At 40.8% G+C, this 24,153-nt stretch overlaps 1 protein-coding gene across 2 annotated transcripts in view; it reads left to right on the forward strand.

Annotated features, from left to right (window-relative positions):
• Positions 1-6,932: 6,932 nt before the first annotated feature.
• The window catches only part of DCAF5 (DDB1 and CUL4 associated factor 5), a 129,481-nt gene continuing 112,260 nt past the window's right edge, over positions 6,933-24,153 (forward strand). For both annotated transcript variants that reach the window (XM_027843726.1, XM_027843727.1), the window contains exon 1: positions 6,933-7,162. In XM_027843726.1, coding sequence (XP_027699527.1) covers positions 6,946-7,162 — 217 coding nt within the window. In that variant the 5' untranslated portion in view covers positions 6,933-6,945. The remainder of the gene's footprint in view (positions 7,163-24,153) is intronic.

Genomic DNA, 24,153 nt, shown 5'->3' on the forward strand with positions numbered 1-24,153 from the left:
AGAAAAGAGGAGACAAAGGAAGGTCCTGGCACTCCAGAACAAGGATATAACCTTGCCATTTGTTTGACAATTTTATTCTTAAAAGCTGAGTAAACCTATTCTTGTATAAACCCATTACTTCTGTTAGGTTGGTCACTTACATCATTCTGATACCTGAGGTTGGGATGGCTACCAGAATTCGGAGCAAGGAGAATCCTCCATCATTCTCCCCACCCAGGGACAAAAAAAGGTAGGTATAATATTAATGGCTCCCTTAACAATAGGAAGGAATCAAAAGGATTCGATTTAGACACTGTATAAATTGGGCAGGCTAAACAAAGCAGTATTGAGATATAAATCTGACCTTGGCACCACCTTGTTATAATTTTAATGTGAAACACAGACATATATGCATATATAGCCTACATTTAAATTCATTACTACATAATGGCCACATACAAACAATAACCTTCAAAGGAATGAACCCTTTGTACTATGAATTCTAATCTTCTCTGCTATTTTGGGCAAATTATTTTCTTCTTTACTGAATGAATCTACAGAGGGAAACAAGGAAGATCCCAAATCTGATCTTGTCAGATGTGGTAATAAGTAGCATTTATCAAACTCCTTCTACCTGCCAAGTACTGTGCTAAGTCCTCTTGATACAGTGAAAGGCAAAAACCAGTCCCTGCCTTCAAGGAACTCAATGACTAAGAGGAAGACAACATGCAAAGAACTATGTACAAATAAGAGGATAAATTGGAAATAATCAACACAGGGAAGGCATTGATATTAAGGAAAAATGGGAAATATAGGAGGTGGGGCTTCAGCTCATACTTAAAGAGATGCAGGGAGGCCAGGAAACGGAAATGAGGAAGGAGAATATTCCAGGCATGGGAGAGAGCCGGTGAAAATACTGTACATGGAGTACATGTAGGGGAGTAAGGTATAAGAAATTAAAAGGGATCAGGTTACGAAGAGTTTTAAAAGCTGAAAAGATGATTTTACATTTTATCCTAGAGATAATAGAGACCACTGGAGTTAATTGAATAAATTGAAGTTATATGGTCAAACCTACATTTTAGAAAGATCAATTTGACTGCTGAGTGGAGGATAGACTGGAGTGGGAAGAGACTTGAGGAACAAGGATCAACCAGAAAACTATTGCAATATTTCAGGCATGAGAGGAGGTGGGCCTGAACCAAGGTGGTGGCAGTATCAAGGAGAGAAAGAGGCAAATTTGATGAGAGCCACTGTAAAGATAGAAATGATAGGACTTGGCCACTGATTGGATTTAGGGGGTGAGAAAGAGTGAGGAGTTGAGGAACACACCTAGGTTCTGAGCCTGAAGGTACTCTCAATCAGTCAGAATGAAAATCAACACTATGAAGTAAGCTATTTGCTAGGCACTAAATGCTGGGTATACAAAGAAAGGAAAAAATAACAGTCTCTGCTCTCATGGATCTCTGGACGGTAACAGAGAGGTTTGGATGAGGGGATGCTTTGAGGAAAAGAAAGCAGGCTCAGTTTTGGATGTGTTGAGCTTGAGATGTACATGGGATATCTAGTTATAAGTGTCTAAAAGACAATTGGAGATTTGAGACTGGAGATCAGCGGTGAGATTAGGGCTGGAAAAGGAGATCTGAGTAATCAGCATAGAGATGAGCCCAGGACAGAGCCCTGTGGGATACCCAAAGGGTGTGACCTGAGTGAAGATATAGCAGAGACAGGAGAGTAGCCTGGTAGAAAGAGAACCAGGAGAGAGTAGTATCACCAAAATCTCATGGAAAAGAGGGTGATCGACAGTGTCAAAGGCTATAGAAAAGTCACAAAGGGTGAGGACTGAGAAAAAGCCATTAGATTTGGCAATTAGCAGATCATTAGTGACTTTAGAGCATGCTAGGGGGTGAAGTGGATAGAGTGCTGGGCTTGGAGTCGGGAAGACCTGAGCTCAAATCCAGCCTCAGAAACATCCTAGCTATGTGACCTTGGGCAAGTCACTTAACCTCTGTTTGTCACTGGAGAAGGAAATGACAAACTACTCAAGTAGTTTGTGTCAAGTAGTTTCTGTGCCAAGAAAACCCCGTGGACAGTATGGTCTATACAGTCATGAAGAGTCAGACAAGACTGAAACAACTGAGCAACAGTAACTTTAGAGAGAGCTGTTTCAGTTGAATGATGAAATCAGGAGATAACAGAGATAAGAAGAGAGTAGGGAGAAAGAAATTGGAGGCAACTATTGTAGCTAGCCTTCTTAAGAAGTTTAGCCATAAAAGAGAGGAGAGGTAAAGGATGGTAGTGTTTGTAGACAAATCAAGTGAGGGATTTTTGAGAATGAGGTAGGCATGAGCATGTTTGTAGGCAGAAGGGAAGCAGCCAGTAGAAGGAAAGATTAAAGATAAATGAAAGAATAAAGATGATAGAGGGGGCAATCTGCTGGAGAAGATGGGATGGAATGGGACCATTTGTGCATGTAGAGGGGTTAGCCTTGGCAAAGAAAAGGGCCACCTCTTCATGTAAGACAGAGGGTAAAAGAGGAGATAATGGCAGAAAGATCTGAGTGATGTGAGATAAAGAGGAGGAGAGAAGAGGGAACTCTTGGCAAATAGTTCCAATCTTTTTTCAATGAAATATCAGGCAAGATTCTCAGGTGAGGGGCTAGAAAAATGTGGGAGATTTGCGGAGAGATGAAAAGGTTTGGAAAAACTGCTATGATGAATGAGAGATGAGGGCCCAGTTGAGATTATGTAACATATACTTGTAGTGACTTGAGTCAGCACAGTTTCTTGATTTTCTTCTTCAGACAGTGGAATGTGAGTAGGAGCAAAAGCAAAGGATGGAAGGTATAATCCAAAGCTATGTTTGGAAGGGCAAGATCTTCAACAGGTTCAAGGGCAAGCAAGAGAAATGGACTACTGTAGAGCTGAACTCGTTGAGCAGGGGGGTCAAGATGGGGAAGGGAAGCAAATGTAGCCAGTGCAGGGGTGATGGCTTGGGAAAGAACTGAAGTGTGGAATGATTGGAAGTCATGGTAAGGATGAAAAACAGGATTTGGAATTGCAAGGCAGATGAAGATTTAGAATGACATCAGATCATAATCAGATAGTGAATTTCGGAACTCATGAACATGCTTGTGGAATACATGTTATGACCATCACTGTGTGTAGCTGAGGTGGAATAAAAGAGCAACTGGTCTTGGGAAATGAGTAAGTTGAGGAACTGGAAGGTTATATTATTTGAGGGAATATGGTACATATATTGAAGTCCCCTAGTATAAGATCAGGAGTCAAGGAGTAGAGAAAGACTGTGAACCAGTCAGTGAACTTATTGAGGAAGAAAATCCTGTGTCTTGGAGATTTGTCCGGGAGATGTTGTCTTGAAGATATCAACTACCAGAATCTTATTGGGTCGTATGTACTGCATTAACCTTAAAGGAAGAGAGTTTATCAGTGACAGTGGAAGAATGAGAGCTTAAAAGGGGAGCAAGGAGTATTCCAACTCCCCCTGACCATAACCAGTGAGTCAAGATTAGGAATGCAAGTTCAACCAGTGCTAGAAAGGTTAGCCAGGGAAGATATCTCATCATATATAAACAGTTTAACACCCAGTTACAATAATTAGCTCATTTTAAGCCTAGGGGATGATATAATGGCTCCTAAAGTCCACATGGTTCCATCTTACTGGAGTCAGTAACCAACTGGGGGCCATTATTCAGGCTAGAGGCATATGTGTGTATGTACACATATAAATATATACATATACATATGTATAACATCTACATTACATATATGTGTATATACACATATAATATAAATTTTATATGTATATTTATATGTATATTCACATATGTATATGTATACTCACACATATAAAATCTGACTATGCCATAGCCTTTTAAAAATCATCTCCAATGGTTCCCTGTTGCCTCTAGAATAAAATACAAAATCCTCAGTCTAGCTTTTAAAGCCCTCCACAATCTGAATACCATCAAGTCTTACTACTCTTCTTCATAAATTTTCCATTCCAGTCAAATTGATTGCCTGCCAGCTGTTCCCAGTATATGAAATTTCATCTACTACTTCCATATCTTGGAACAATTGCTCCCTACATCTGAAATATACTTTCTCCGCATCTCTACCTCATGGAATCCCTGGCTTCCTTCAAAGTACAACTCCTACATTAATTCTTTTGCTGATTTCCCACCACCCCCTTATTAGCACTACCTCCCTCTTGAAATTGGTTCATATATATACTTTATATTTACTTGTGTACAGTTTGCATTTCTGTAGTAGAGTGTAAGTTTCTCAAGAGAAGGAACCTTTCTTTTTTGTTTGTCCTCAGTGCCTAGCCACTTAATAAATGTTTGTTGAAAGAATTGTTAATTGGAGTTCAAAAATATAAGTGCATTTTAGGAGAGCATTGCACATTTTTACTCTATAGATACTTTTTTATGGATTGTTGATGTATTTTTAAAATTCTTATTTTTATTGATAATGTTTATCTTTATATCATATTTATTTCTTAATATAATTCTTTCCCTTCTGTTGCCTAGAAAAAAATTTTCATTACAAAGATTAAAAAAGAAATAGAAAAAAAACCAGTTCTGCCAAATATGCAGACTTTTCTAACAAAGTTTTCTTGCCATCTTTACTTAGAAGGGACAATGTCCCACTAAAAATGTGGCCTTGGGATTTGGTGGGTTTCTGTAAAGTTTAGTCCAGAAGCCTTGCCCCTCTATTATTTGTCTTATTAATAATAACATTTATATTTGCTACAATTGCACACAGAAAGTAATAGACATTGGTGCTTGGACCAGTGAACTTAATATACAGAGAATCTGCTAATTTAAAAAAAAAAAAAAAGGAAGAAACTGCCAGAAAACTGACCCAGACAGATGATTTTGTGAAACAGAGAAGATTTCTTCTAGAAGGACCAAAATCCATTTTAAAAAATAATCTTTTACTATAATGCAGTTGTAAGTTAAAGTCACCATCAATTAAACTGTATCCATTCCTCCTGGGATGTACAGCTAGCTGCTGCACAGCAACAGGTTTCTGATGACTTGGAATCTTAATAGGAACTTATAGCATCGAACTAAGGGTGTTTTAGAAGGATAGGTCTTGTGTCCTGCAAAAAATCAGTTATTAATTACAATGAGTGTTGTCTGTTTCCCAGAAGAGCTTAGCACCTCTGCTTTGTAGGGTATCTGAAAGCATTTTGAAGTTCACTTCTTAAGGGTCACTTATTGTTATTATTATTATTATTTCTATAAACCTCTGGGATCACCAGATTCCAAGATTCATTATTATTTGGTATGGATAAATACAGGAGTGAGAGAGAACTAAGGATGTATTTGGGGAAGGCTAGTAAGAGAGAGGTATATTTATACATAATCAAAATTCCAGAGCATCTCGTCTTTGGGTCTAGAAATCAGGAAAGTTGAGCGACTTTATTATTATTTTTTAAAATTTATGCCGATATTGGACTGCCAAAGGCTGCTCCAAGCTGTTCTTTCCTTCTGAGAGGGGGTGGGGCCGGTAACAGAGCCTCTCAGATCAAATGCTTGAGCCTGGGAATTGACTTAAGAATCGAACCTGTCACTGTGTTTGGCCTTAAGTTTGTAATGCTTTGCTGTTAAACGTATTCTCTCGGGTTCAGAGAGTAAAGCGCGTAAATATTCCGGGGCAGGAAAACCAGAGGACCTGTTATTGTTACGTACACCCAACTTCACAAAGTGCGGAGAAGCCGCGGCGCAGAGCCGGGTGCAGCAAGGTCCAGGAGCATCTCCGGCCTCCCGCTCCTTCCAGGCGGGGGTTTGGAGGACAGGAGGATTAAAAGGCTTTCCTGGAACCCGGATCCCGGAAGGACCTGGATGCTATTCCATTTCGCTCGAACACACGCACCCGTTCAGTAAGAAACCGCTCCTTTGACAGAGGAAGACGGAACCCCCTCCTCTTGCAACCCGGAGAGGCGGGCACCCAGGGTTGCAAGAGAAATACGAAAGAAAAGATTCGCTGCCCAGGAACAGTTGAGCAGGGAGGCGTGGACCGAGAGCCCGGAAGTCCTGGGTTCAAGTCTCCACTGGATGGTCCTGGGCAAAACCTTTAAACCACCCCTGCGATCTAGGCAACTCTCTCTGGGATTGTAAGTGGCCGAGAAAGGGGCAGACACGCTTTGGGAGGGGGCGCTTCCTCATCCGGGAGTTTCCTATCCTGATGAAATCACAGATCCAGCCCCAAAAGAGGGGAGTTCGGGAGAAGAGGGAAGGGGGGCAGGGGGATGGAAGGAGGAATAGGGGGAGGAGAAGAGGGGGGGTAGAAGGAGGAGGGGAGTGGAAGGAAGAGGGAGAAGGGAAGGAGGGTAAAAGCAGAAGTAGGAGGAGGAGAGTGGAAGGAGGAGGAAGAGAAGGAGGAGGGGGAGGGGGCGGAAAGGAAGGTGTTGCCGTCACTATGAAAGCCACCAGGAAAAGCGGTGTATTCAGGAAGCCAGGCTGCAGCTGAGGATCAGCTGCTGAAGGAGGCGGGGATCCAAGGAGGGAGGAGTTTGGGCCGGGGGAGGGGGAGGGGGAGGAGGGAGGAGGGAGGAGGGAGGAGGGTGGAGAGCAGAGGGAGAGAAGATCAGGAAGCCGCGAATGCTTCGCAGTGTCCAGACCCCCCTCTCTCTCGCTCTGTCTGCCATGTCTGGTTAAAAAAAATCATCATAATCATAACCAAGAGAGGAGGAGGAGGGGGGCGAGGGCGCGGGTGGAGAAAGAGGCAGAGCAGGCAGTGAGGCCGGGCCGGGGCGGCGAGCGGAGGGAGCAGCGGCGGCGGCGGCGGCGGCGGCGGCGGCAGAAGCGGGAGGAGCCGGAGCAGCAGCAGCCGCCGCAGCCGCCACAGCCGCAGCCGCAGCAGCCTCAGCCTCCTCCGCAGCCACCGCCGCCGCCGCCGCCGCCGCCGCCAAGGGCAGGAGCAGCGGGGCCGCAGCATGAAGAAGAGAGCTGGCCCCGGGGGCAGCAGCATGAGGTCCGTGGTGGGCTTCCTGTCGCAGCGGGGCTTGCAAGGGGACCCGCTGCTCACTCAAGACTTCCAGAGGAGACGCCTGCGGGGCTGCAGAAACCTCTACAAGAAGGACTTGCTCGGTCACTTCGGCTGTGTCAATGCCATTGAGTTCTCCAACAATGGAGGCCAGTGGCTGGTCTCAGGTAAGAGCCGACCTCTTCGCTTCCCTCCCCCTTCCCCGGGGCTCTCTCTTCCTCCTCCTCCTCCTCCTCCTCCTGCCCCGGCGCGGGGAGGGGAGGGGAGTCCCGCCAAAGCTAGGGCCGGGCTCCGGTGGGGGGGGGCCCTCCCGCGGGGGCAGGGAGGCGATGCCTGGTCTAAAAAGATCTAAAATGGTTGACAGCTCCCGAGCTCGGCCCCCCTCGGCGTCGGGGTACTGGGAGACTGCGTCGCCGACGGGCCACGGGGCCGGGGCCGCCCCGTCCCTGACAAAGTTTGACGGGAAACTCTTCCTCTCGCTACTTCCCCAGGTGCACTCGCGGGCCCTGCGGCGGCTGAGGCCGGGCAGGCCCGGGGCCGGGGCCGGGGCCGGGGCGGAGGAGGGGTCCGGGCCGGGGCGGCCGCTCGCGTCTCCGCCCTCCCTCCCCCCGGCCGAGCTGGGTTCAGCTGCACGCCCCCTCGGCCTCTTCCGTCTCCGTAGGGGAGGGGGGCTGCCATTGCAGGTGGACCCTCTGCCCTTCCGGGCTTCTTCCTCTTCCCTCCTCTCCCTCCCCAAGCTGCGGCTTGCGCTCTCCTCTTTCCCACCTCCCTCCCCACCCACACTCCCCCCCTCCCACACTCCCCTCGCCCCGGGGCTTCCCCTTGGCTATAGGGGAAAGAGGTGAAATCGAGGCCCGGGAGATGTAGGCCTCGCTCTCCTGGGGCTCCTAGCGACAGGCGGCTGAATCGATAGCCTATTGCACCAGGGAGGCCCCGGCCTGACTCGCGCTGGACGCCCGCCCGCCTAGTCCTGGATCAGCCCCGGGTGGAGGGTGGGGGGCGGAGAAAGAGGTGTCTGGATCCGTATGGGGTGATGGGAGGGCTCCGCTGCCTCCACCTCTGTTCCCCTCCCCCAGTTAAAAGAAGCCAAAGTAGGGGGCAGGTGGGGGGGCACATGGAGGAAATGAGGGTTGGGGGATCGGGTGTCTCTCCCCGGCTCGTGCCCCATTCCTTCATCTCTTTTCCAGTGTCAGCCGTGGGGCTGGGGTTGGGGGGTGGCATGTGGGAGACGCAGGCGAGCTAGGTGGGTCGTGGACCCGGCCTCCCTTCCATTTGCCTTTCTCCTTAAGTCGTGTCCGAGTCATTGTTTATGGCCTTTTTTTTTTTTTTAAATGACCAGCCCCTGGCAAGAAACTGGCCTGACATGGCAATCCATGCACAGATGACCAGTGACAGGTCTAAATTTGCAGAGAGCCTCTGCCAGGGTCATGTTTGGACACTCCCCCCAGCCCAGTGTGAGAACTTATATCTGGCTTGGGAGTGTGGTGAGAGCGGTAGAGAGAATATTTTGGGGGTATTTTAGAGACTAGGCTTAAAAAAAAAAAACAACAAACTTTTGACTCCAGCTGATTTGAAATGTTAATGAAAATGGAATTGATTTTACTCTTATTCTTTTTGAAATGTGAGGCGTTAAACTGGGTGGTCTTGTACCTACCTCACCGAAGTACAACTTCCAACCAGAAGGCTTCCTCAGATAGTTGAGCTGCTATAATTTTATCATCCAAGATTTAGTGGTTAAGATTTCTCCTTCAAAGATTGAATTTGTGACCTTTCACCTAAGTTTATGAGCCTTTCCAGCCATAGTGTCTTGCAAGTTGAAGGGTGCTCAATAAATGTTTTTTGAATTGATTTGAGTTCTTTTCTTCACTCTGTCTTATGCAGTCTGACATACACTGTTCAAAAACATAAGAAACCTTTACTACTGTGAGAGAATTTTAGGGTACCAGCCATACTTGTGGGGAAATCTTACAAGTATAGTCTTATGTTAATCGGCTTAATTTAGATTTAAAATATTCCATTGTATCTTCCTGGTCTTCCGTGTTGTCACTCCTTTTTTCAGTCTAATGGCTTGCTGGGGCCCCAGGTTCATCCTTTTTTGGCTTCTGGTTACAACAGCTGCCTTCATAGCCACCTGCCTCAACAATTCAGCTAGTATGTCTCCTGGATTATGCTCATAGGAAAATCTCTGACTGAGCTTTCTCTTGGTGATAGCCACTTAGACCCTATTCACATTCCATGATTGGGAAAGGAATTCTCCATCATTACTTCCTGGATTTTCTTTTCCCCCTCTGCTATGTTCTTCCTGTTTTCTGTCAACTCCTCCCCTTGCTCTTAAGTCTTCTCTAGCAGGTTCTTTCCTCAGCTCTGCCACTCCTAATTTTTACTGCGTTGATTTTGTTTGTGCAAAAACTGAATTTTTTCATCCTGGCATTCATCTTTTTCTCTGGACCTGGTGTTTCACTAAAAAGCTTCCTTTAGGTTTTCACAGCTTTGCCCAGTTTAGTCTAGAGTGCCTTTCTTCTGAGCTTGGGACTCCATTGCTTCTGCTAAGGGATTCTGAATATTCATTACAATGTGAAAGACCATTTTAATTTTGCCTAGGCAGCTCTTCATTGATTTTTCTTACACATTTAAAAATATGTAATCACGTCAGGCTGAGGTTCTCCTTTGAAGGAGCATTTTTAGGGGAGATACTACGTGTATCTTCAATTTTACCATTTTATAAATAGTAAGGAAGTAAGATATCGGGTTTAGAGGTAGAGAGGACTAGCCCTGGGGGATCCATCATGCATTTGGTACAGTGTTTTGTGTTAAAGCCTTCAGATTCTAGGATCAGGATGTTAATTTTTCATCTTCCATGCTTGACCCAAGTTGATTGCCCAAATGCATTGTCTTCAATGCATGATCCAAATTTGTTTCAGACACAGCTTATTTGGGGGCTTTAACTTGGAATCTAAGGAAATATTGAACTTATTGATTTCCTTTGGCATAGGTACTGTGATAAGTAGTGTAAGAATTCATTAGTTAAGGCAAAGTAAAGTATCTTGCCATTCATCTGAGTGAAGAAGTAAAAGGGGTACAGGGCAGGGGGAAATGGGGCAGCTTTGTATATTATCTTAGGACCTAGAGCTGGGGGAAGCATGATGGAGAACATTTGGGGGAAGGTCAGAGGAGGAAAACCGTAGATTTTGGTGGGTTTTTTTTTTTTATCATTAGAGTATACTAAAGACCACCTGGGGAGAGAGGAAATAGATAAGTTGGGGAAACATCACAAGCCTAGCCCATAGCCATGATATTGTAGTAATGGGACTTCATTAATTCAGACATCTGTTGGCATTCTCTGTCTGCCAGAAGTAGAGCAGCTAAAGCTTATTGACTTGCCTTAGTAATAATTTCATCCTTCAAAAGGTGGAGTAATTAACAAGGGGAAATTCTGTAGCTGAATGTTGGAGTGGAAATTCCTCCTTAGGAGGAAGTGACCACTTGATCATAGGATTTATGATGGAGAAGGAGAGGAAATCTAGGCATAATTGGAGATGTACCTTAGGTTTTGGGAAAGCCAATTTCAAAAGGTTTAGAGGAAATGTAGGATCCCATGGAGTAAAATGCTTCAGGGGAAGGCACAGCAAGAGACTTGGGATGGGAATCTGTGGGGAGGAAACATGGGATGTGTCTAAAGATGCCAATGTGGTTGGATGCACAAGGAACAACTCATCAGCCAAATCAGATTTCCAAAAGAAATCTCTGGAAGATGGAAGCATAAGAGAATGAAGATAAGAATATGGCAGTAGTGTCTGCTTGGAGTACTGAAGCTAAGAATGAGTTGAGGCAGGCAAGGGAAGCTAAGGACAATATAAAAAGTTTGTTTTTTATTATGGGGAAAAAAAGGAGGACTAAAGAAGAAATAGGACCTTTTTCTCTGGTTATAGAGGGTGAGATCTGCCAAGAGAGAAGGCAAAGCTATTCAGTTCTCACTTTTTCTGTTTTCATCTGCAAAGGAAAATGAGTTTTACATTGGAAATGATAACAAAAATTACTAACAGGGAGGTGATGCTTGATATATATGTGGAGATTGCAAGAGAGCATCTTGTTGCCCTGGATGAAGTTATTTGGCTTGGGTCCTCGAGTCCTCAAAGAACTAGTAAATGTTCATGGAAAACAGGAGAAGGAGGTATCACAAAATTAAAGAAATGCAAACATCCTGATTAAAAAAAAACAGAAGAGAATGGAGTGTGCAGATTATAGGCTAAGGAGCTTGATTTGACTCCTGGAGAAATTCTAAATGAATCACTAAAGAGACGGTTATTAAATATATTGATATGGAAGTGGTGATTACAAAGAATCAGCATGGCTTCATCAAGAACAGGTCATGCCAGACCACATTTCCTTTTTTCTTTTGATTGGATTATTAAACTAATAGATGAGGGAAGTGTTATGGATAGATTTCAGCAAAGCTTTTGATGAAGTACTCATACTATTCTTGTGGAAAAGATGAAGAAATAAGGATTAGACAATAATGCAGTCAGATGGATTCCAAACTGGTTGGATGTCACTCCAAATAGTTGTTATGGTTTAATGTCAATAAGGTAGGGGACTTCGAGGACCTATCCCAGGGATCTTTGCTTGGCCCTGGGCTCCTTACGTATATGTTTTTTAATATACACACACATACATATATGCATATACATGTATATATATTTGGATTAAGATTTGGATAAAGACTTAAATGACATTCATCACTTTATCAGAGAACACAGAGCTGAGAGGGTAAGCTAACCCAATGGATGACAGGATCCAAAAGGATGTTGACAAACTAGAATATGATGATATTTAGTAGGGATAATTTTAAGCCTTGCATTTGGATAAAAAAATCAATTTCACAAGTTAATATGGGGGAGGCATGGATAGACAGCCGTTGTTTTGAAAAAGATTTGGGGTTTTAGTGGAGTGCAAACTTTAATATGATTCAACAGTGTGATGTGTCTCCAAATAACCAAATTTGATCTTGGACTGCCTGCAGAGGAGGGGCATTAACTCATGGGAAAAGACAGGTGGTGGTGGCAGCTAGGTGGCGAAGTAGATAGAACACTGACCCTGGATTCAGGAGGACCTGAGTTCAAATCCAGTCTCAGACACATAACACTAACTGTGTGACCCTGGGCAAGTCACTTAACCCCATTGCCTAGCCAAAAAAAAAGAAAAAGAGAGAGAGAGGTGGTAATCCTACTTTACTCTGGCCACATGGAACCTCATCTGGAGTATTGTGTTTAGTCCTGGGTACCATGATTTGAGGACACTGACAAGCTGGAAAGTGTCCAGAGAAGGTCAGTAAGCATGGTGTGAAGGGCCTTGAGTACATTCATAGGAAGATCAGTAGAAGGAACTAGAGATGTTTAGTGTGGAAAAGATAAGACTGGGGGAATATGTAGTAGCTCTCTTCAAGTATTTGAAAGATTCTTATGTGGAAGAGAAATTATTCTTATTCTCTTTGGTTCTGGAAGGCAGAACTAGAAACAAAATGGGTAGAAGTTGTGGAGAGATAGATTTAGAATTGATAGCGGGGGGAAAACTTCCTAAAAATTAGAGCTGTATGAAAGTGAAATTAGCTACCTCTGGAAATGGTGGGTTTCCCGTCCTTTAAAGTCTTATATATCAGGTATGTTACAGAGGAGATTCTTTGCATGTATGCATTGGACTAGTTGGCTGCTGTGGTTTTTTTCCAATTTTCAAATTCTGTAATAATGTTTTAATGATAATATCTGACATAATGCTTTAAGGGCTTCAGAAGGTTTTATTGCATTTCATTTTCACCTCATGATAACCCTGTAATATAGTTATCCCCATTTTGCAAATGAAGAAAAAGGTATGAAGAAGTTAGATTACTTACCTGTGGTTGCACAGTAAGTGTGGGAGCTAGAATTTGAATCAAGTCTTCCTGATTCCAAGTCTAGCATTTTATCCACAATGCCATGTTTTTAAAAGTTTTACAAAGCACTTGGCTCACAATAACCCCTGTGGGCTAGATATTTCCACACTTCACCAATAAGGAACCTGATGCTTAGAGAGGGTTACATAGAGCTTAGAATTCAAACCCGAACTCCTAACTGCAAGTCTAGTGCTCTTTCTGTGATACCATGCTGCCTCTCCAGTGACAACATAGGTTACTATAATCAGTAATCCACAGCCAGAAAGTAAAATATTTGGTGATAGCAACAAGTGTTGAGGTTGTTTTGAGGCTTAAGATATTAAAGTATGTTAAACTATTTTAGCTTCAGGTATTTTCTCAGCTTAAAAAATATATTTTACTGATACGTTTTGTTTTTGTATCACCTAAATATCTCTCTGTATCCTTCCTTGTCTCTCCTTCCAGAGAGCCATCACTTAGAGGAAAAGAGTTCTTAACCTTTTTTGTGTCATGGACTCCTTTGGCAGCTGTGTGAAACCTGTGGACCCCTTTTCAGAATAAAGTTTTTAAATGCATGAAATAAAATACATAGGTTTTCAATTGAAACCAGTTATATTGAAATTCAATTACCAAATATTTTAAAAGCATGTTCATGCACCCCAGGTTAAGACCCCCTGTATTATACAATTTTTTTTTACCTTTACATTTCTTGGTGATTGATATCTATGAAATATTGGTATGGGTAATATGCTGTAGGATACTCACTTGGATCTGTGATCTCACTGGGTTAGATATTCCTTCTACTGATGCAGAACTTAATGTGTCTGACCATCCTATGTAACTATTTTCAATATCCTTCTACGAGTTTGAAAAGAGGCCTTTCTTGACTTGTCCATGACATCTCTGTGGTACCAGTAGACCACTTGAACTGCTGTCAAGCCTTTTTTTATTTAATTGTACATTTCTGTGATTATATCCTTTGCCCCATTTCTATAAAATTTGTTATATGTTGTAACCTACATATATCTATGACATGCTTTTTACATTATCTCATGTGTGCTACTCATTTTTAATTCTCCCGAAGACTGTAGTGTTTCACATCTTGTAGTCCTACTGCAACACAGACATTAAAAAAGTGGACCTATATTTTTGAGAGGAATTTGGAGTAATTAAAAGAACTCTGTGATTTCCTGAATGCAAGTGTAATTGTTTTAAAACAGCTCATATCTATACAGTACTTTTTAAGTTTTGCAAAGCACTCACAGCAGCCTTGTGAAGTAGGTAGCACAAATATCATTTTCTTTTTTCAAATGAGGAAACTGAGGGACCCAAAGGAGAAAGTAATTTGCTCAAGGTGACATAACTAGTTGGTGAGAGAGCCAGGACCAGAAAGATGCTAGTATGGTAAAGGACAGAGTTCTCTAAATATATAGCTCTCTTGATACATGTTGTGACATACCTTATATTTTATTTTGTACTTTAACATAAAATTAATGCATCTGAATCTTACAATAAAATGAGCACCCACTTTGCCCAGACACCAACATAAATAAAGGAGCCAATGAAAGAAACTGAGAAAGGTCCCAATTAGACAAAGGTTTCTTCTGTTCAGTATGCTTAATTAGCTTAACCCCAATATTGTATCACCTAATTCTAGTGTTTGGTATCCATATGTGCTTCCTATAATCTGAACTTGTTAATTAAGAGTTTCTTCCTCCTACCCACTCACTTCTTCAACTGGGACCAACTCTTCATGACCCCGTATGGGATTTTCTTGGCAAAGATTCTGGAATGGTTTGCCATTTCCTTCTCTAGCTCATTTTACAGGAGGAATTGAGGCTGTTAAATCACTTGCCCAATGTTAAATAGCTAATCTGAGACCAGATTTGAAGTCCAGAAAGGCAAGTCTTACATGCTTCCGGCCTGCCACTACCCATTTCCTTGTTATCTTCAGTTTTATGGAATGGGTACTTTCAACTACAATGGATACTTTTGACTGTATATTCAATTACAGCTCAATTTTCTATAGGTGAGATATTTATCTTAAGCCTTAAGGTGCAATTTGCCTTTGTCATTTGTCTGTAGGGAGTTTGGGAGCTTTGGGGCAGCTCTGTAGTGGTGATCCTGGAGAGCATTTTTATATTGAATTCAAAGAGCCATTAGCATAAAGATGCTATCGTGTGTTTGATCTACCAGGTCGATCACTCCATGATCAGCAAATTCATTGTTATCCCTACTGTTTTTAAAAATGTAGTCAAAGTTTTGTTTGTTTGGTTTGGACTTCTTTGGACAACAAAAAGTTATTGGATCTGAGAAAGTGATAAATTGTGGTTGTTTACTTTTTTTAATAGTAATTGTTTGATTTTAAAAGTTCAATCTGTGAACATTCCCATGTCCTTTTTGCTCCTGAATTTGTTTCCTCATATATAAGATGAAAAGGTTGGATTAAAATGACCCCTTTTCACTTTAACATGCTATGATTCTGACATGAACCCATGACAACTCAAACTTCTGTTTTTACCAAAAACTCCTTCTCCTTTCTTATCTCTAACCTGTCTTTTAACCTTTTGCCTATACTCTGTGCTATTCCACAACTGTGTGTGGTACTCTCTAGTCTCCTTGCCTTTGCTCTCCTGCCTCAGCTCATGTTGCTCACTATACTTGCTTTCCTTTGCCATTTGAAATCCCACCTGTCCTTCAAAATCTGGTTCAGATGCCACATCATCTGTGAAAGCCTTCCCTTAATCACCTAGAATAGATCCTGGAATGGATCTCTTCTTTCCATGAACTGTCATAGCATCCAATTTGTACATTTCTTTATGAATTTATCACATTCTGTTTTATAACTATGTGTGCACGTGGTTTATCTTCCCTACTAGGCTATAAGCTCTCTTGAGAACAAGAACCATGTCTTATTTATTTTTCTACCTGAACACCTGTTTCTCTTCTTTCTCTATATTGTATTTTCTTAAATATAAAAACCTTTATTAGTGTGAGAATATAATAACTTTTATGCATGGAGCTCTTTAAAATTCACAGAGCACTTCCTTACAATAGCTTGATGATGTAAGGAGGACAGATACTGTTATACCCATTTTATTGATGAGGAAACTGAAACTCGGGGAACTTAAGTCAACAGGCATTTATTATTAAGTGTTTGCTATGTGCCAGGCACTCTGCTAATCTGGGAATACAAAGAAAGGTAAAAAGACAGTTCTTACTTTCAGAGAGCTTACATTCTAAGGGAAGGAGTGTATTAAGTATATAGGAAATCCCCTAGTTTTACCTGCCTACTTCAATGTTAAGTCACCTTCTTAATGACCTATAATGCAGGAAATTTATTGAGCATGATGGTAAAAAAAAAATTGAAATTCATTATTTCTGCTTAAAATGAAGAATGAAAGGATCTACAATGTTTGTTACATTGGTCCTTTGAGATTGTCCCATAGAGAGAAATTGGTTTCATTAGATACTTTTTAAAATTTTCGTATTTTAAAAGTTTTGATACCCTTGACTATTGAATAAATGAAAAATACTAATTTGATTGGGCAGCTTGGTGGCTCAGTGGATAAAGCACCTGACCTGAAGTCAGGAAGTCTATTCTTCCTGAGTTCAAATCTAGCCTCAGACACTTAATCTGTGTGACCCTGGGCAAGTCACTTAACCCTGTTTGTCTCAATTGCCTCATCTGTAAAATGAGCTGGAGAAAGAAACGGCAAATCACTCCAGTACCTTTGCCAAGAAACCCAAGTGGGTTTGTGAAAAGTTGGACATGACTGAACAGCAACAACAAAACTAATTTGAAGCATATCTTTTGGAGAGTAAGGTAAAACAAGACTGGAAAAATAGGAGGGGACTAGGTTATAAGGGCCTTGGAATGCCAAAGAAAGCATTTTGTATTTCATCCTGGAGGCAATATTGAGTAGGAGGTGTGATGTGATCAGACCTGGGCTTTAGGAAAATCACTTCAGTGCCTGAATGAAGGAGGGATGAGAGTAGACAGAGATTTGAGGTGGGCTACTACAATAATTCAGATGTGAGGTGATGAGGGCCTGCACTCTAGTGGTGGCAGTGTCAGAGGAGAGGAGAGGGGTGTACTTGAGAGCTGTTACAAAGGTGAAACCAACCGTTCTTGGTAACAACAGATTGAATATAGGGGGGTGAGAAGTGGTAAGGAATCCAGGATGAGTCCTAGGTTGTGAGCCTGAGTGACTGGGAAGATGCTGTTGCCCTCTATTGTAATAGAGAAGCTAGGGATAGTGGAGGGTTTAGGGAGAAGGATAATGAGTTCTGTTTTGGGCATATCGAGTTTAAGATGTCTACTGAACATCCAATTTGAGATGTCTGAAAGGACATTTGGAGATGTTTGGGGAAGGATAGGTAGATTAGAGAATTATCAGCATAGAGATGGTAATTAAATCTATGTAGTCAAGCAAAACAAATTCTTGCATTAGCCATGTCCAAAAATGTCTGTCTCATTCTTCATCTTGAGTCTGTCTCTTCACTATCAGGAGATGAATAGCGTGGTACATCATCTGAATTCACTGATTATTTCAGTGATTAAAGTTATTTCACTAATTAAAGTTCTTAAATTGTTCAAAATTGTGCTCATTTACAGTGTTACTGTTATTTTATAAATTGTTCTGGTTCTTCTCACTTCATTCTACATCAGTTCATATAAGTTTCTCCAGGTTTCTCTAAAACTATCCCTTTAGTAATTTCCTATAATTACATTCATATATCCTTATTTGTTTAGCAGTTCCTCAACTGATGGACACCCCCTTAGTTTCCAGTTATTTGCTACAACAAAAAAGAGCTATTATAAATATTGTATATATGGGTCATTTTTCTGTCATCCATATTGGGGAGGGGGAGAGGTGTGCGTGTGTCTGTCTCGTAGTGGTACAAAGGGGTATACATATTTTGGTGATGTTTTTGTGTAGAGCCCCAAAATGGTTTCTGGAATGGTGAGGCCAATTGTACCCATTTCCCCATAGCCCCTCCAACATTTGTCATTTTCCTTTTTTTGTCATCTTTGTAGTCTGATGGGTATGAGATGGAATCTCAGGGTTCTTTTAATTTCTCTATTAGTGATTTAGAGCATTTTTTTCATATAGGTGTTGATAGCTTGGATTTCTTTTTAAACACTGCCTTTTTTCATATCTTAAGACCATTTATCAATTGGAGAATGAGAATTCATTATTTTAACCCTCTTCCAAATTTCCTTTTTGTGTCAAAGGCACCATCCTTCTCCTGGACTCCCAGGTTTCTAACCTTTTCATCATCTTCAACTCATTCTCCTTACTGCTCCTATCCAGTCATTTGCCAAGTCTTGTCATTTCTCACAACATAACCTCTCTTGGTTCTTTCTGATCACTTTCTGCTAACTCAGCTACTGAGTTAGTTCGGACTGTCATCATTTCTTACCTAAATTATTGCAGCTGTCTCAAATCTCTCCACTCAGGTACATCGTTAAAACTCCTGCCATAGTAATACTACCCAGCACTTACATGGCACTTTAAGATTTACTAATTGATTTCCAAATTTCATCTCATTTTATCTTCTCAGTGACCTTGAGAGGTAGGTGCTAGGATAATCCCTGTTTTACAGATGAGGAAGCTGAGGAGACAGAAGTGAAGTGACTTGCCCAGGATCATACAGCTAGTAAGTTTCTGCGGCCAGATTAAAATTTTAGGTCTTCCTGATTCAAGGGCTAGTGCTCTATCCACTGGTTCCCCCAGTCATCTTTAAGTGTACTTCTGACCATGTCACTACCCCATTCAGGCAACTCCCTATAGAAACATAAGCTCATCTGTTAAGCTTTCAAAGCCCTTCACAATCTGGTCCCAGTCTATCTTTCCAGTCTTATTGACATCACTCCCTCTCCTGTGTTCTGATCCAGCTAAATTGGTCATCCTCTATTCCTCACACCACATTTTTTCTTCCGTCATTGTCACTTTGTGTTGACCGGTCTCCATGTATTTGCTCCTCACATCTGTCTGATGTAAACCCTCTTTTCCTTAAAGATGCAGCTCCAGCGTTGTCTTCTATATGAAGAAACCTTTCCTGATCCCCCAAACTACTAGCAGTCCCTTCTCAAACTGCCTTGTAGTAAATACTTTGCATTTATTTGTATTTATTTGTCTCTCCTGTTAGATTGTAGGGTCCTTGTGAGTAGGAATTATTTCATTCATGTACCTAGTGTGTAGTAGGGACTCACCAACTATTTGTTGATTGCTAATTATTAGAGCTATCCAAAAATAGAATAGGTTGCCTTAGGTGTAGGGTTTCAAGCCAAGGCTGGATAGGCAGTTTATCAGTTATGTTGTGGAAGGTGATTCATGTAGTTTGAGATAGACTAGATCAGGGGGACTGCAAAGCCACATGTGGCTCTCTAGGTCCTCAAGTGCTGCCCTTTGAATCCGAAACTTCACAGAACAAATCCCCTTAACGTAAAAGAATTTGTTCTGTAAAACTTGGACTCAGTCAGAAGACCCCACCCAAGAGTCTCAGGCCACAGGTTCCACACCCTGGCTAGATAATCTCTGAAATCTCTTCTGCCTCTGAGATTCCATGACTCCAAGTCTAGTCTTCTTTCTAATACACCCACCGCGCTGCTTCTCATTCCAGAGTTCTGTTTCATACTTCCCCAGGTCCAAATGATATGCTAGAATGCATTCTTTTCTTCCCTAACCCAACTAGGAGTGCAAAGGACTTTCTTTTTCCTTTTCTTTTTTGGCTAGGCAATGGGAGCTAGTAAGTATCAAGTGTCAGAGGCTGGATTTGGACTCAGGTCCTCCTGACTCCAGGGCTTGTGCTCTATCCACTGCACCATCTAGCTGCCCCATTGCTTTTCTTTTTATAACTAGTGTTTGCTTGGCACAGTGCCTGGAACATAATAGGCGCTTAATAAATGCTTATTGATTGTGTTCATGTTATATTAATTTTTTGGGGGGGGGAACAAGACCCGTCACTTCTTTAGTGTAAAGATCTGCTGGTTAGGAATTTCCTGTACCTATTCAGACTGTCTTGTGCCTTGCAACTTAGTTACTTGGGGACAGTAAGAGTCCCTTGTGACTTGCACTAGGTCACCCAGCCACTTTTTGAGGCCAGCTTAAATGAGTTGTATTTACTTTGTGTTTGTAAATTCTTTAAATATTTTTAAAATTCTGAATTTAAACACCATAAAAAGTATTTCCATACACAATGCAGAATGTAGACTATGCCCTATGAAACCCTGAACTCTATTTCATAGTTTGCTTTAAAATATATATTTATTTATACATAATAAATGTTAATTTCAAAACTTGTCTCCTCTGACTTCCTTCTGTTATTTTCTGTGCATTTAAAAAATGTTGCAGCAGCCCTCTTTTTACTATCACTATTGCTACCCTCTCCCTGCCCTCTTCCTGATCCTCCTTCCCCCCCATTAAAAAGCAAGAGAGAAAAGAAAAAAAAAATCGTTGTAACAAATAAGCATTGCTCATGTCCAAATATATATCTCTTTACCTTTTGTTCTTTACCTCTCTGTCAGGAGGTGAATGATGAGCTTCATGATCTGTCCTCTGTAGACATGATTGCTCGTTTCATTGAATAGAATTCTTTAAGTCTTATTGTTTTTCTTTACAGTGTTGCTGTCCTTTTATATATTATTATTATTATTTATGTATTATATATTATTCTCTTGGTTCCGCTTACTTTACTTCATACTACCTAGCTTTCTCAGAAATCTTTCATAACTTTTTGTGGCAGAATAATATAATTATATTAATATACCATAATTTGTTCATTTATTCCCCAGTTGTGTAAGAGGCAATCTGGGGCATCCACTTAGAGTTTAGTTCTTTTCTTTTTCTCTCCCTTTTAATTCTCCCTTCAAAGTTAACGAGTTTGTATTGCTTGTAACTTTCCCCTCTCCAGTTTTATCCTACCTCTTAAACCCCTCCTTCATTCCCATTTGTTTTCCTGTTGAATTTGATGTATTTTTTTCATCAAACTGTGTGTGTTCAGTCTTCCTTTGTCTATTTCAGGTAAGAGTGAGGTTTAATCTGATGCCCATTTCCCCTATACTTGTTCCTCCATATTTGTATATTTGAATAGTTGCATTTTTTTCCCTTTGTTCAGAATTTTCCCTTTCGGGTTCCTTTCAGGAGCCTGTTGGTGGATTCTGTTTATCCTTCCCTTTCCCTTTGGTTCTAATAGATTTGGATAGTTTTCATTTATTTAAAATACAGAGTCTGGCTTTTTTTTTTTTTTTAGATCATTTTTGGGGAGGACTAATGGTTTTTAATGGTTTTTAGGTCATTCTTTATATCAGATGTATTACATTTTATTATCTTTTTTCAGCTTTTTTGTTTTGTTTTAATATTGCTTATTCTCTTATGAAGTTACTGAATTGAATTCTCTTTGGCTTAGTCTAGTTTTTTCAGAGTGTCCATTTCTTGGATAGAGTTTAACACTTCCTCTTCCTAGCTTCTTATTCTACTTCCATTTTTTCCCCCTTATGAGCTTTAATATTTTTTCTTCTTGCTTCATTTCTTCTAGGAAAATTTATGTGGTTCTTGGGTAAAGTCCATTTGTTTTTGTTTGAGTCTGTACTTGGAATTGTTATGAAGTTATTCTCTCTCTTTTGGATATTGCTAGATGTCCAGTAATTTTTTTATACTAGTCTCTGTCTTTGATTTATTCCTCCCTCTAGGTTTAATTCCTTGGGGCTTTGTGCCAGGGCCACATCCCCTACTGTGTTTTTGGTGAAGTGGTGAGTCCCTTAGAGTCTTGTAATGATCTCTCCACTTCCTGCCCAGTCTTTGAGGTTCAGAACACCTGGTCTTAAATGATCTTTCTGGCATGTCAGGACAGTATAATAGAGACTTCTGAGCTGTTGGGCTGGGGCTACTCTTCTCTGAGTACTGTTGCTCCACCAGAGAATGCTTGACCAAGCTCTTTGCTGCCTATTGCTGTCCCCAGGGGCTTCCAGTGTCACCACCTTGGGTCTTCCTCAGGGAGTGAGCCTTTTGATAAAGAGCCTTGTAGGCTACATGTACCCCCTTTTCTATAACCCTAAGATTTCTGGCTGAATATGTGTACAGTTCTGCTGTAGAAGTTATTTATCATACTTTTGAGTGGATTTCTTGATCATTTTTCAGTCTGGTGAAAACATTGTGGAGTTTTTCTGGAGACAGTCTGTGGGAGGTGATGGTCAGTTTCCTATTCAAGACAGCCATCTTGGCAGAAAGTGTGTATTTGTAAATACAATCTACTTCCTTAGAACATAATTGATTGAGCAAATTTGTTTTGATTTAAACTATAAAATCAGGTTTCTTTACTCATTGTCTGAGGTTGACTATTAATGTGTTGTGTTTTATTGTAGATAATTAAAATTTGGGCAGTGAAATGCCTTGAACTTTTTGGAAGAAGGTATAAATACGGTCCTTATGATAAGCAGGTTATGTTCCAAGAGTTTTAAAGTTATTTTATTTTGAAATTCTAAGAGCACTTTCCCATAGAAAGTTTTAGGTTCATAGGCAAAACCTTCCAAAGTCTTTTAATTCAACAGTGCCACAAGTATCTCCACCAAAGCCCTACTGTGGTGTCTCATTGTGGTGTGTTAGGTGAACCTGGATTATTTTTCGTTTATGGGAATATTATTTCCCTTTCAGTAGCATCTCATTTTAGAGGTATAGGCTATATTCAGATCAATAAGAGGCATAATTCTGGGCAATAGTAACTAAACTCAACCCTTTTTTTAATCTACATATAACACATTTAATGTTATTGAATTTCCTAGGTATTCAGAATTGCCAAATAATAGATATTTGCCACTATGGAAACCCAGGCTAGAAATTCTGGATTCAGACTTCATTCTGTCTTTTTATTTTTCTCTAGGTTTGTTTGTAAATTTGAGTATTTGCAAATTAAAAACTGCTTTATTAGATTAAATAAAAGTCTTTAGTATTAAGATTTCTCTAAGAGTAAACAGTATTTACAGTATTAAGATTATGCTATCCTTGCTGACACTCTACTTCCAGAACGTCCTGGCTAAAAGTGTGCTGTTTATGATGAGATATACAGAATGTATATATTTCAACCTAATTGACCATAAAGTAAAACCCTGTAAACTGAATCATACTTTTCCATTGCTTGAAAGTGATAAATATATTCCAGAGGATTGGAATGCATGGTAGCCAAGGGTAAAATAGGTGTGGGTAGGCAGAGTCAGGATCGGATAGAACTGCAGTTGTAGTAGTGGCAGGAAATGAGCCTCCAACTCTTCTTTCACTCTGTCACAAGTGATTAAATCATCTCAGTTGGGGCGATGCCAAGGCAAGGGAGTATGGGCATCTCTCAGGGTTCAGTTCTGTTTGCATCCTTATCAACCTTATGAAGAATCTGACCAGGCTGCTAGCTACTCAGGGTCAAAATGAAAACAGAGTTCCTTTTTATCCATTTTTTTCCTGTTGCGATATTGAAATTTCATATTTTTGATGCTGAAAGTATTCCCTTTGATTTGAATCTGCTGGCTATCAATTTTAGGCCCATAGATTGAATGGCAGATTGGTTATTTATTTCCATGGAGAGACAAGAAAAAGACACCCGAGATTATCACAAAAATTTCTAGGACCAGAGGCTGTGCCTCCAGAGACCAAGGTTCTTTACTATATACAGCTTCTTTGAGGGCTTATCCTGTTGTGTATTTGTTTTACTTTGTTGTGTCCCTCTTTCCCCCCTAAAATAAACATAATAATAATAATAAACAACCAACTCATGAGTTGATACTGAATGAAAATACTTCTTTTTTTCTTTAATTTATTTTTAGTTTTCAGCATTCACTTCCATAAGATTTTGAGTTCTAAATTTTCTCCCCCTCCCTTCCCTCCTCTCTCCCCAAGATGGTGTGCAGTCTGATATAGGCTGTACATATAAATTCATATTAAACATATTTTCACTTTAGTCATGTTGTAAAGAAGAATTAGAACCAATGGGAGAAACCACAAGAAAGAAGAAACAAAAAAAGAGCAAATTGTATGCTTCGATTGAATTCAGATACTTCTAAAGTGATATATCTACATAGATACATACAATTCTCTCTGGCAGAGAATTGGCACTTAATAAATGCGTATTGAGTATGTGTTTCTTTCCCTACTCCAATCTTCAGGTGTTTTTTTTCTTTTTTTTTTTCATTAAATTTTTTCTTTTTTTATTTTTAACATGTGTTTTTAAAACTTTGGGTTACAGATTTTCTCCCTTCCTCCC

The sequence above is a fragment of the Vombatus ursinus genome, unplaced genomic scaffold, assembly GCF_900497805.2.
Source record: "Vombatus ursinus unplaced genomic scaffold, bare-nosed wombat genome assembly UNPS02014926.1, whole genome shotgun sequence".
Lineage (NCBI taxonomy): Eukaryota > Metazoa > Chordata > Mammalia > Diprotodontia > Vombatidae > Vombatus > Vombatus ursinus.